Here is a 13662-nt window from a genome sequence, read left to right as displayed (position 1 = left end):
CCTTAAACAAACTAATTTCCCCATTAACCCCTGGCTCCAGGGCGCCCCACAATATGGAGGCCCACACCTCCGCATTCTGATTCAACTCTACATACTTCTTAATTGCCCCCGCACCTTATCACGAAAACCATTAACAACCATGAATCAAATCTCTGCCCCGGCGTCATCCCGATCTAAACTGAATCTCCAGCCATTGGGGAGCATGGTCCGAGATAACTATCCCCACATATTCTGCGCCCTCCACCCCAAGCAAAATCTCCCAACCCACTACAAAGTAATCAATCCTCGAATACACATTATAGACGTGTGAAAAAAAGGAATACACCCTTCCCCCTGAGCTCCCTGAGTTCTGAAAACGCCATGGATCCACCATACCCATCCTTTCCATGATCCCTCCCCCCCCCCCAGCTTCCTTGCCATTCATACCCTACCCATCGCCATGGAGCTCGACCTATCCACCCTTGGCTCTAAGACACAAGTAAAATCCCCTTCCATGATCAACTGGTGCGTGGCTAAATCCAGAATCTCTGCCAGCAACCCCGTCACAAAACACACATCATCCGAATTTGGGTCATATATTTAACCAACACCACCAGCTGCCCTTCCAATACCCCAGTCACAGTCACATATCTCCCACCTGGATCCCTAACCTCCTTTGCACTCACAAATCCCATTTTTTTGCTCATTAAAATCGCCACTCCCCTCAATTTCTAATCAAACCCCGAGTAAAAAACCTCCCCGACTTACCCCTTCCTTAACCTAACCTGGTCCTTCACAAGGAGGTGCGTCTCCTGCAGAAGACCACCCCCTCTTTCAAGCTCCTGAGGTGGGCGGACACCTGCGACTTTAACCAGCGCACATTCCACATTACCAGCCTTACTGGAGGGTTCCACCTCCAATCACCTCTACAATCTTCCTCACTTCACTCCCGCCCACTTAATTCCACCCTGTACCTAGCCCATCCCAGATGTCCCCCTTCTCCGCCCTGGCCATGTCATCTCTCATGCCCTGTCATGTTGCAATAACCTCGCCCTCCCCCAATTCCCCCTCCACCCACCGCCCCCCACCCCCTCGCCACCCCTCTCAGCCTTCTCCCACACCACCTCACTTCCGTTCACCAGCATCACCTACTAGCATGACAGCCCCTGTCCAAACACCCCCCCCCCCCACTCTTCAGCTCAAGGAAGAAGTCTCCCTGCTGACTGTACCCTCCCTTACCCAAGCAAAGGCTTCACCCGAATCCCAGGCCTCCCCCAAAAGCAAACAATCAAATGCTGAACACCAGTAGTCCCATAACACAGGAGAGGGGATGGGAACATCCATCGCTACATAAACATTTTATCCCTTACAATCCCAACAGTAAACAACAAATCCAAAAATCCCCCAATCCCTATCCCCACTTTGAACATGTTCCCAACCATTACGAAGTGCCAGCACCCCATTGTCCACTCAGTTCTCCCCAGTTTATGCTCCTCAATGAAGTCTTCAGCTGTTTCTGGTTCTCAAAATAATACTCCCGACCTCCGAACGTCATCCATAATTTTGCCAGATAGAACACCCCGAACCTGATCTGCCACCACTACAGCACCGCTTTGGCCTTGTTGAACCCTGCCCACTGATTTGCGAACTCAGCTCTGATGTGCTGATAAATCTGGTCCTTATTCACCTCCCAGTCGTAGGTACGCTTCTCCCTGGCCCAAAGCAAAATCTCCTCTTTCTCCACAAATTTGTGGAGTCTTACGATCACTGCCCATGGCGGCTCCCCAGCTCTAGGCTTCTGCCTCAGGGACCTGTCTAGCACCTCTTCTGTCACCAGCCCCTCCAGCATGTTCGAGACGTACCTCGTGACACTTACACCTTCCACTCTTTCAGGCAGGCCCACTATTTGCAGGTTCCGCCCTCTCGAGGTATTTGACCCCTCCTGCCCCTCCATCTTTGCCCTAGAAATTTTACACAGGTTCCCCCAGGAGCCCCAGCTCCGCCTCCAGACGCACACACGATCACTGTGGCCCGAGATCACTCCTTCGATCTCCGGAATCTGCCAGCCCTGCACATCTCCAGCCATTCTAATGAACTCTTCAGGGATGCTGCAGCTCCTTCGATGGCCTTCGGGCGTTCCTCCCGCATGTCCTTCCTCTGTTGGCAGAATTTCTCCTCACTAAAAACCATCAACTGCTCCAACTGGGTCTTCAGCCTTGCAGCAGCCCTTCCCCAGCAGCCAGCCTTACACGAGCCACTGCAGCACAGGTTTCCTCTAACACTTTGGTCAGGTTTCTCAGTGGCTTCTGTCGGGTTTGGGAACCAGCGGACATACCACTCCTGGGGAAACTACCCCTCCAACCTCTAGCTACACCTTTTCATCAAAATTTCACCCAGTATCGGGTAAAAAGGGCTATTTCCTGTGCCTTCAAACAGGAGCTGCCCTGTATGTGACACCTCGCACCATGTCCACCACCTGAAGTCCCATGTTTTGTTTTGGGTAGTTTTCGAGCTTTAGCTTGTGAGCTCTAACATTTCTACTCTCTTCAATAGAACGAAATGCAGCGTCTCAGTAAAGGTAAAATTCAATCTTCCAACCTACCCATTTCACCTTTGGTAAAAAGCAGAGATCGAACCCTGCTTTTGATGCAGATGATACTGAAGAGTAAGGTTTTTAAATTCATTTACGTGATGTGTGCATCACTCATTAGGCCATTGCCCATCCCTAGTTGCCCTTCAGAAGGTAGTGGTGAATTGCTGTTTTGAACTGCTGTAGTTCCTGTGGTGTGGATACACTCACTGTGCTGTTTCGGCGGGAGTTCCAGGATTTTGCCCCAGCGACATAAATGGAACGGTGATATATTTCCAAACCAAGGTGGTGAGTGACTTGGGGGGGAACCTCCAGCTGGTGGTGTCCTGGTTATCAGCTGCTCTTGTCCTTCTAGATGGTAGTGGTCATGGGTTTGTAAGCTGCTGTCTAAGGAACGTTTATGAGTTGCTTCAGTGCATTTTGTAGATGGGACACATGGCAGCCACAGTTCGACGGTGATGGGGGAGTTTGAATGTTGTGGAAGGGGGAACAATCAAGTCGGCTGCTTTGTCTGGATGGTGTTTAGCTTTTTGAGTGTTGTTGGAGTTGCACTCATCCAGGTAACGGGAGATCATTCAATCACATTCCTGACATGTAGATGGTGGACAGGCTTTTTGGGGTATAGGGGGGGGGGGTGTCAAGCGGTAAGTTACGCACCGTAGGATTCCTAACCTTTGAGCTGCCCTGGTAGCCACAGTATTAATATGGTCAGTCCAGTTCAGTTCCTGACCAATGATAGCCCCCGGGATGTTGATTATGGGAGAATCAGTGACAGAAATGCCATTGAATGTCAAGGGGCGATGGTTAGATCCTCTATTGTACACAATGGTCATTGCCTGGCACTTGAGTGGCATGAACGTAATTTGTCAGTTGCCAGCCCAAGCCTGGGTATTGTCCAGGTCTTGCTGCTTTGGACAGTGACTGATCTGAGGAGTTGCAAACATTATTCAGCCATCCGCAAACACTCCACCTGATGATGGAAGGTGATGAAGCAGCTGAAGATGCTTGAAGTCTAGGGAAATACCCCGAAGGACTCCTGAGATGATTGAGCTCCAGCCATCATCCATTGTGGCAGGTATGAGTCCACCAGTGGAAACCATTTCCAACTCTCCCAACATTGGCTCAAGCCCCCAGATGTTCGTAAGGAGAACTTTGCAGAGTCGACAGGGCTGGGTCTGCTGCTGTCTTTTCGGCTCATTTCATTCTTTTTTGTGTTTTCGTAGTTTGCTGGTCTATTTCACAGTGCTTTGAAAGTCAACCACATTGCTGTGGGCCTGGAGTCGCATGCAGACCGGAGAAGGTCAGTAGGGCAGACGCCCTTCCTACGAGGGCGATAGTGAGCCAGATGGGTTTTCAACGACAATCTTTTAATTCCAGATATTTAATTGAGTTGTTTTTACATTCCACCACCTGCCGTTGTGGGATTCGAACGGGGGTGCCCAGATTGGGTCTCTAGCCATAATACCATTACGCCACCATATCCCATATGAAATTATTTACAAAATACGATCCATGGACAACAATAATTAGGAGCTCTGCTGTTCAAATTGTTATAATTAAAAGGCGATTAAATAAAAAATTCACCACTAACCAAGTCCGTTTGACAGTTTAGAAATGTGTCCACAATTTACAAACTGGATATCAAGTCATCCGTTTTTGCTGAATTGCAGACCACTGCATTCAGCCAGGTGCAAAGACAGACTTAGCGTGCTGAAACCTCTATGCCGGTGAATAAACGACCTGAAATACTATTTAGGCAAATGCTTCTACAGGTAACATGTGTCGGTTCCCCACTCAAAACCAGGAGGACACTTGGTACGGAGCACAGGCCGGGACAGGAACCTGCGTTTGGAGTGCTTTCACGTGAGGACGCTGTTGCGCAGCAGCTACCATGCGATTCTGGCCGCCAAAGTGACTCTCCCGCTCTTGCCGTTTGCCACAGGCATGATTTTCATGTTTGCCAGAGACAGGATTTTCATGTTCATAATCATTTTGTTTCGCCACGTTATGACCTTCAAATCCTGCAGTGGGCCTCAAGTCGGAAACTTCTGGCTCAGAGGTCGAAGCGCCACCAGACGCATTAACATTAGAAAGTTGCAAGAAAAGGAACAATTTCTCCACCTTAACCAGACGTAATTATAAATTAAAGCTGTCAATGAGTTAGGAACGTTTCGAATGGAAAATAGCAAATATAGTCTCAGCTTCATGTCAACATTTTCTGTTTCTGCAATTACAGTGAAAAGTGGGATGCATTACCGTTACGACGCAACACCGGATACATTTTTCGAGTGTTGCAATTAACAGCTAAATTTAAAACTTGAACATCTGCAGCGGAGGTGAGCCATCGAACCAAATATACATTTGGAAACCAACACGCCTGCATTAATGTTTCGCAATTTTTGTCAATATAACAGCACAAGGCGGAACTGTTAGCTAATCGCTTCCACACGTTAACTTTTCCACTGCGTCATGTGCATTGTATCATATGAACGATCACTGTATATATGAACGCATTATGATTCATTATCTAGTTCTCAAAAGACTGCTGAAGCTCCTGCTGCTATTTAGCGGAAAATGCCAATGCGACAATAATTTGAAACATTATCGTAATGAAACAGTTGCTGAACATTCAGTTACATTCATTGCGCCCAGAATACGCTTTATTTACCTTAGATACTTGTTTGGATAAATAATAACGGGAAAAGGCGAAGGAAAGTTTGTGGATATGATTTATATGGGCTTTCCGAAGGCGTTTGTTAAGAAATCATGAAATAAATGGTCCACACGTGGGAGTAAGTTGAATCTGGTCTGAAGTTCAGCAATTGTGAAAGCAAGCTTATAGAAATTACATATTTTATGGCTGATGTTATACGGCCGCCTGATTTGGCGCTGCTCTAATTTACGAGACATGTAAGTAATCGGTTCATCAGAATTCAGGGATCCACAATCAAATTTGACGTTACCATCTAATGAGACGGAGAATATGGCGAATGTGAATTCCTTCAGGGGAACACTAATAGTCATTGGAGTTTCGGACGTTAAACAACAAATGTAGAAAGTGAAAAAATTCTGAAGATGTTCATAGTTGGCGATAAAAGCGAAGAGACTTGCTGTGTAGATACGTAAGTCTTTAATGCGTTACCATAAAATTCTGCATGGTCTTATTTGAGTCAATTTTTGATTCGAGGTTTAAATAGAAACACAGACAGAGATAATGATGTATTTGACTTTATTAGATAGTAATTATTTTCTGAGACATGAACGCCGTGTTTAAAGGGTACCGAAGCGTATGAAAGTGAATGTAAGAAATCCGATTGTGTGCATTCTAATAGCCTGACAACAGGCCTCCCTTGTAATTACAGTAATGCGTAATAGTACAGAAATAACACAGAATCAACTTGAAAAGTGTTTTTCATTACATGTATTTATATTACTGACTAATAATCTCCAAATAATGAAATAACTACATGTGTTGCTTTATGCACTGCGCTGTTACATATCAAGGAGTGCGTAATACGAACATACACGCGCATGGAGGTAACATGGAGTAGCTGGTTTAGCACAGTAGGCTAAATGGCTGGCTTGTAATACAGAACAATGGCCAAATACACAACAATGGCCAAATAGAGGCAGCGCGGGTTCAATTCCCATACCAGCCTCCCCGAACAGGCGGTGGAATGTGGCTTTTCACAGTAAATTATGAAGCCTACTTGTGAGAATAAGCTATTATTGTTACTTAAGCAGTCAACTGTCGTATTGGATCTCCGGCTCTTTTCCAGCGGCCAGATTTCATTTTCAGTGAAATTGATAGAGATGGGGGGGACATATACGGCAATAACTGTTTTCTGCACCCAAGATGGTGACTTCATTTGGGTGCTGCTACTCTGTAAGTCTCCTTTGTTGCTCGCTTTGGGTTTTCGGCTGTAGCTCTCCATATTATGTGCTTCTTTAGTTATTTCTGCATTGTCTCATTGTGTCAAAAATAGACAGTTCGAAAGCCATATGCGTTACTTTGTCCAGGCTTTCCCTTGTTTAATCTGAAAAAACAATGTTTAAATACATCGTAGATTGGCCTTCTGTACCAGTTCAAAGTTCAAGTCAGCATCATTAGAACAATATACTATTAGGGGGAATAGATAATGAAGGTTGAGGTTTTAATATGAGTACATAGTAAGGTAACGCATCAATAAGAAAATAGTAGAAAGGGTCACATATCTCTTTGTTACAAAGAGAGTCAGCATATTTATTTGCTGCAAAGGGTGGTACCGTGCATTTTAACAACAATTGACTTTCGTCAAGCTTAAAGACGCGTCAGCAGACTCTCCAGGTGCGCTTAGCACCTCACAAGGACTGCATTAGCTGACATCTTTGGCAATAAAGTAGTCCTGGAGTCATGTAGAAAGCACTGTTTTCTTAGTACCAGATAGAGTTAGCGGCGGTAGTCATACCGAGATAAGCTAGGAGCCCCTGCAAGAGGGTGTACTTGTAATTGTATAACTAATACAAGATGTGTCTGTTTTTGCTAAAGCCTACATACAATGTCAGATCGATATTTAAACCATATCTGTGTACGTGCAGCGCGGTGTAAAAATGTGCAGTTTCTCTGTAAACATCAGAGTTCTGATCAGATACTGGTTGGCCAGCTCTCCCTGCATATGCTTGAATGAACGATCGTAGCCTGCTCTGACTCTCCTGTCATTAGCTCGTAAGAAGTCAGTCATAGCAATGCAAATCCCGAAAGACGTGCTTGTTATGTAATTTGGACATTCTGAATTCTCCCTCCCTGTACCCGAAAAGGTGCCGGAATGTGGCGACTAGGGGATTTTCACAATAACTATTGCAGTGTTCATGTGTGTCTACTTCTGACAATCATAAAAATTCTTATTAATAAATATTATTATTACAAACACCCTTCCATGCGGACCAGGCGACACACAGTCAAAGTCACAGAAAGGTCAAAATGTCTGCTTTTACATTATTGTTGGCTGTTCACAGGTATTCTATTTTTCTATTCTTTACGTCCCAGACCCACCTGAGCGTAGGCTGTCACCTCTTCTTCACATTTATATCTAGGCGTTTTAGTGGATGTTTTCAAATCCACTGCAGCATATGTCACAAGCTTGTCGTCAGCTCTCTGCGCCTGACGGAACGAAAATATTTCGTGATCTGGTTAATTTATTGGCAACATCAGTTTTCAGATTTCTGATTAAACACTGAACATAAATGGGACATGGGCTGTATATAAAATGCGGAAAGCGCCATGAATATATTTAAAGACGTGTCGACGTTAGGTCCGGTAAGTAAATTGTCAATTGCAACTGGCATTTCATCCTGCCGATTTTCATCCAATAGTGTCATTCAGACAAGAGTCAATTTCAGCATTCTAAACGTGTAACATAAGGTCCCACAAACAACCTTATGATTATTATACAGCCGTACCTTACTGACGCGATCAATTTCCTTCATCACCTGCCTTGAGCAATAGCCCACAAAGCACCAAATTATTTTCAAAATACGATCTTAATATTACATCAATTTGACAGAAATATTTATGGCTTTATATTATCGTTAAATATTTATCGTTGCAACGAAGTACACAGTAATAAGAGATGGATGTTTACAGCTAAATAGGTTGTGACGAAGTACATATCAATTAGAGATACATGCTGTAGCTAAATAGGTTGTGACGAAGTATTCCCATTATAACAATATATATACACAATAACATGAACTCACCAGCTCGTCATGAGGCTTCACGATTGTTATACTGTCTTGTTTACCTGGAAAGTAACGCAGCTTAATTATTTTCAATTCTTATGATATAGTCATTCTCCAAGTTTGTGCTTTCAAAGGTAATTATAGAATCTGAGTAAGTTTTGACACACATGCACTTACAGAAACACTCGCACACATACAGAAACTCACAGATTGGAAAAATTGGGGGAAGAAAAAGAATTGGGTACTCTAAATTTATTTTTAAAAGAAACACAGACAGAAACACACGAAGAAAATCTCACACGAAAAGCGCAAAAACGATGCCACACACACGGAAGGTCAATGCGACAACCGGGATTAAATAAAAACCAGTTCCATGGATTACATTGAACTAACTGAGGGAGCAACTGAGAGAGACCAAAGATTTGGCTGAGAGAACGCAAAGTATGTCCATTTAAGGCAGAACAGCAATGTTCAATGTCGGATATTGAACTATACAGACAAGACAGTGTGGTACGAGATACGAGAGAACAATCAAACTGTCCGCTGCTCTAGTCGACCGGACCATTGAATAGAGGAGCCAATGTTCATCACGAATGATAAAACTCCAATGTTTGTCCAACAAACTTCAGAGAGCTTTTTGATTATCCGCGTGTTATGTCGACACGCGGAATAAATTTGACCCCTTAGCCTGCAAGGAGGCGGCTTGTCCTTTCTTTCTGGAAATAAATGAGAATACTAAGAGTGTAGAAAAAGATCGAACTGCTATTTTGCTTCATTCATTCTCAGGAGCTTCGAGCTGCAAGCACATATTTATTGTCACCTATAGCTACCATTAGCTGGAAACACTAAACGACTTGAGTGACCACTTCAGAGGCGATTTCGGAATTGAACACATTTGTGAAGGACTGGAGTCACACATAGGTAAGACGACGTGGAACATTCGCGTATCAATCGCTAAGGATATTAATCACTTACTTGGTATTTAGTGACAGCCCTCAGATTAATTGTCTTTTGCTGATGAAAGATTTGAATATGTTTTTAAGTTAATTAAAGTCTTCCCCATTTTCTCTGAACTATTAACCCACACCTTTGAATTACTCGTGCATGAAACATAGGTACTATGGTGCCGTACGCACAAAGTACCATATATGTAACTTTAGAGGCTGAACATTGAATAGCGGAAAACAAAAAATAATTTTATGAATTTTGTGGGGAGACTCTAGAATAAAGGTATCAAGAAGAAACTTTCATTTGCACCAAACGAGTTACCCTTCCTCGGAACGCTGAACAAAAGTTTGGATTTTGCAATAATCATTTTGCTCTTCTGGCTGGAACAAGTAGCCTTCTTATCCTCACATCTTCGGGGGCTCAAATTTTCTGAACTTTCTTAAAAAACTGAATCCACGAAGTCACTTCTAGGAGTGCAAATCGGCTGGGGAATGGACAATGACAACAATTGTTATATCCCATTATGTGGATATTACCCTCGGTAATATACAAACAGATTCTTTATATTTTAATTTTGTGGTAATTCCTACATGAAAAGATTTTGAAATAAGGTCCATTTGAACCTCACGATTTCGGTTTTTATTGCATCAACCGCGTTTTCTTATGCAGAAAGTGCCGCCGAGCACGATCTCGCCGTCCTCTTGAATATTCATGTTGAAATAAAATGATTAAAGTAACCCCTACCTTTATTCTTCAAGCAGAATCTCGTCCCAATGATGATCATTAATGTCAGAAAAGCCAATCCACCCACCGCACATCCAGAAATCCAGATGTAATGATATTTACCATCAGCTTCTGCAAAAGTAAAATTATTTCGAGTTCTGATTTATTTCGTTTTTCTGCCGAAAAAGAGACCTCGAATTAACTTGCTAGTTCATCTGCTGCTCATGTTTTCCACAACTGGGTGATATATCTGGATGACAGCGTTATTTCAAAGTGTCTGTAGCTTATCGCATTCGATACGAAGTCAAACTAACAGATTCTCATAATGTGGAGATGCCAGCGTTAGACTAGGATGGGCACAGTAAGAAGTCTTACAACACCAGGTTAAAGTCCAACAGGTTTGTTTCGAATCTCCAGCTTTCGGAGCTCAGCTCCTTCCTCAGGTGAGTGATGATCTGATGAAGGAGCTACACGCCGAAAGTTAGTGATTCCAAATAAACCTGTTGGACTTTAACCTGGTGTTCCAAGACTTCTAACTGTCTTCTCACAAAGGATGGCACAAGATCAGAATAATCTTCGATGGAGAGTGCCAATTGAGGTGTTCCAAACATTGGCGTTTTAGAATTAAAATTCCCTTTGAGTACATTTAGATGGAGCGAAAAACGTATTCTTGTACTTGATCAATCTTTTGCTCTTACACTATTATTTAATGAAGTCGGAGTAATTTTAAAAAGTGACTCGCCATTGTTAAAAGTATGGACCGCACTAATTCTATCATAGTATTATATAATCTGTAGTGCAGAAGGTGGCCATTCGGCCCATTGAGTCTGCACCGGCACTTGGAAACGGCATCCTACCTCCACCCTATCCCCATAACTCCACCTAACCTTTTTGGACACTAAGGGAAATTTACTATGGCCAATCCACCTAACCTGCACATCTTTGGACTATGGGAGGAAACCGGAGCACTCGGAGGAAACCCACGCGGAACACAGACACTGATCCAAGTCGGGAATCGAACTTTGGACCCTGGAGCTGCGAAGCAACTGTGCTAACCAATGTGCTACCATGCTATCAATAGGCAAACGCCTATTGCCTGTTGTGCAGATAATTAACTAAAGCAAGACCGTACCTGAATACGGAACGGAAACCAACTCAAGGTTATTTGTTAATATAATGAAATATCTCAAACGCACTACCTCTCCAACCTGCTGGATAACGCAGAGGCATTACGGCCTGCCCATAAGGCTAACGCCGACCCATTCACAGTGGGGCCAAATAAAGAAACTGTTATTCTTAGTTCTGCAGCTCATGTGAAGAAAACTGACGGTAGAAAAAATAAACTCACTTTGAGAAGTCGTCACATATGAGCATTCAATAATGAATAGGATATGTAAAATAATTGTATAATTGGCGTGATGCTTTTGTCTTTTTAACACTTTGAAACCTGCCAAGCTACAACAGGCAGAAGGATAGTGGTACATTAGTTCGATTTGACAACAGGTTTGAGTCAGTAATATTTTACATTAAACGGTTACATTTTCCCTATGATTTTATATTTCCAGTACTTTGGTTTAAAACCACCTTTATGATTATTGATGTCAGTAATCTGTAAGAAATATCCTTTTTAGATTTTTACTAACTTCTAAACTCAATTATTGATCTGCTGGCCTCATACCTGGGCAGGAGTTGGTAACAGTGTGGATGGCAATGGCGGGAGTCGGGAGGGAGATGTGAGTTACCAAACAGATGTAAACAGCGTCGTCCCGCACAGGCTGCGGCTCCTCCAAAGAACTGGAAACTTCGTAGAGTCCTTCCTTGTTCCGCTGTTTAATTGGATTCATCTCAGCTGTGATATTGGTGCCATCTTTATACCAAAGGAGGGTCAAATCATCCGGGTAAAACGCAGCAGTTTGACACACAAGAGTCAGAGACGTAGATGGCTTACTTGCGAGAGGCTTCAGGAGAATCTTTAACGGTGTTGGTGCAACTGCGAACAGAAAATGTGGAAAATCAGGTCAGTGGAGAGACGTTACGCGTAAGGATTGAGAGGAGAATGGTATCCGCATTCCTTTCCCATTCTGTGAGTAACAAAAGGTCCGTCAGCAGTATCCCCCAGAGAGAAGCAAACAACCTGTCTGACACTGATAAGAAGCCATGATGTGGAGATGCCGGCGTTGGACTGGGGTGAGCACAGTAAGAAGTCTTACAACACCAGGTTAAAGTCCTATCAAACCTGTTGGACTTTAACCTGGTATTGTAAGACTTCTTACTGATAAGAAGAGCAAAGTTATAGTAATTTCTGGAAGCTTCCACAAGTGGAGAGTGAGGAATTTCGAAGAATCGGAGGTGTGATTTCTTTGGAATGTACAAGATTGCCAGGGTAGACACGGCGAGGTTGGTTCCTCTGGCTGGGGTGTCTATGGTGGAGCACCCACAAACTATTAAATCTGATGTAAACATTGCCTTTTGAATGAATTCGGTAATATACCACTGAAAAGGTCACAGGCCTGAGGCTTTAACATTGTCTCCCTCTCCACAGACATTCCCTGAATTGCTCAGTATTTCCAGCAGTTTGGAATAACACAGCGAATTAAATATCACGTTCTGCTGCATAACTTGACGTTGTGCACCATGTTTTATAACATCAAATGCGGTACAAAAGAACATGACACCATAGAGTGTCTGATGTTCCCCGCCATTCCGCTCACTTACCCCAAACAGTTAAACTGGATCCTGTCCCATTTCCACTATATTTTCCGTCACGGATCACTCCGCAGTGATAGGTTCCTGAGTCCTGGAGAGTAGCGTTTCGCAGCTCAAATAAACCACCTCCTTTGCTTTTGAGATCAAATCGTTTTCTTCCATCGACTCCATTTGCGAGATATTTATTCTCACCTTGTTTCCACCAACGCACTTCGACCCCGACATTATCATGAGAAAGTGGGATTATGCAGTAGAAGGTGATGTTTGTCCCCCTTAATATAGATACCTGTTTGGGACTTTGAGACACGCTGATCGAAGTTGCTGGAGCGCCTGTTATCAAATATATTTAAGGTTTTTATTAATTAATTGTATTCAATGAGAAACTAGAGACTTTAGAACATAATAATGCATGGAAATGCAAAAGAGATTTTGACGGACGAACTATATTTGGTTCAATTGCCGTGAGAACTCCGAAATATTTATTTTTTAATAAGACATCTAGGGTAGAGAATATCCAGATACCTGTTGAAATGATCCTCGGGAGAAACAGGAATATGAACACAGGGGTCACACGCGACAACATTCCCGGATAAAGGTTCAGCTGATGTCTGACCGCACTGGCCGTGAGTTTGCCGCTATGTTAAGTGTCTGCTGAATATTTAATCTGAAAACCAGCGCAATGACGTTTGACATCCTGTGTCCGTTTGTTCCAAAATAGGTTTCGTTGTGAACGTTCGGCAGCTTTTGAACTCAACTGCAGCATGACCAACAAAAAACAAGGGTTTAAAAATATTTTCCAAAGGTTTCTGTACAATATTAGCTTGTACAGTATTTATATCGTGCCTTTCACGCAATAAAATGCTCCAGCGAGCATCACGGAACCTTTCGAAACACCAAACCCCATAAAGGGCTGAAAATCATCGCGATTGATACAAATAGATTTTTTTCCGGTTTTCATTGGAAACTGAGAACAGCTTCCAATGAAAACTTGCACCTCT

The 13662-nt window shown here is 43.3% G+C and overlaps 1 protein-coding gene across 1 annotated transcript; it reads right to left on the bottom strand.

Annotated features, from left to right (window-relative positions):
- Positions 1-5781: 5781 nt before the first annotated feature.
- LOC119971472 (tyrosine-protein phosphatase non-receptor type substrate 1-like) lies at positions 5782-13369 on the bottom strand. Its single transcript, XM_038807042.1, has 7 exons — positions 13187-13369; positions 12674-12994; positions 11637-11948; positions 9980-10090; positions 8306-8349; positions 7602-7709; positions 5782-6606 (listed from the first exon to the last, which is right to left on the bottom strand). The coding sequence occupies exons 1-7, from the start codon at positions 13245-13247 to the stop codon at positions 6577-6579; spliced, it is 987 nt and encodes a 328-aa protein (XP_038662970.1). The 5' UTR covers positions 13248-13369; the 3' UTR covers positions 5782-6576.
- Between the last annotated feature and the right edge of the window lie 293 nt (positions 13370-13662).

Source organism: Scyliorhinus canicula, chromosome 9 (assembly GCF_902713615.1).
Source record: "Scyliorhinus canicula chromosome 9, sScyCan1.1, whole genome shotgun sequence".
NCBI classification, from domain to species: domain Eukaryota; kingdom Metazoa; phylum Chordata; class Chondrichthyes; order Carcharhiniformes; family Scyliorhinidae; genus Scyliorhinus; species Scyliorhinus canicula.
This window is presented reverse-complemented; position numbering and strand designations above follow the sequence as displayed.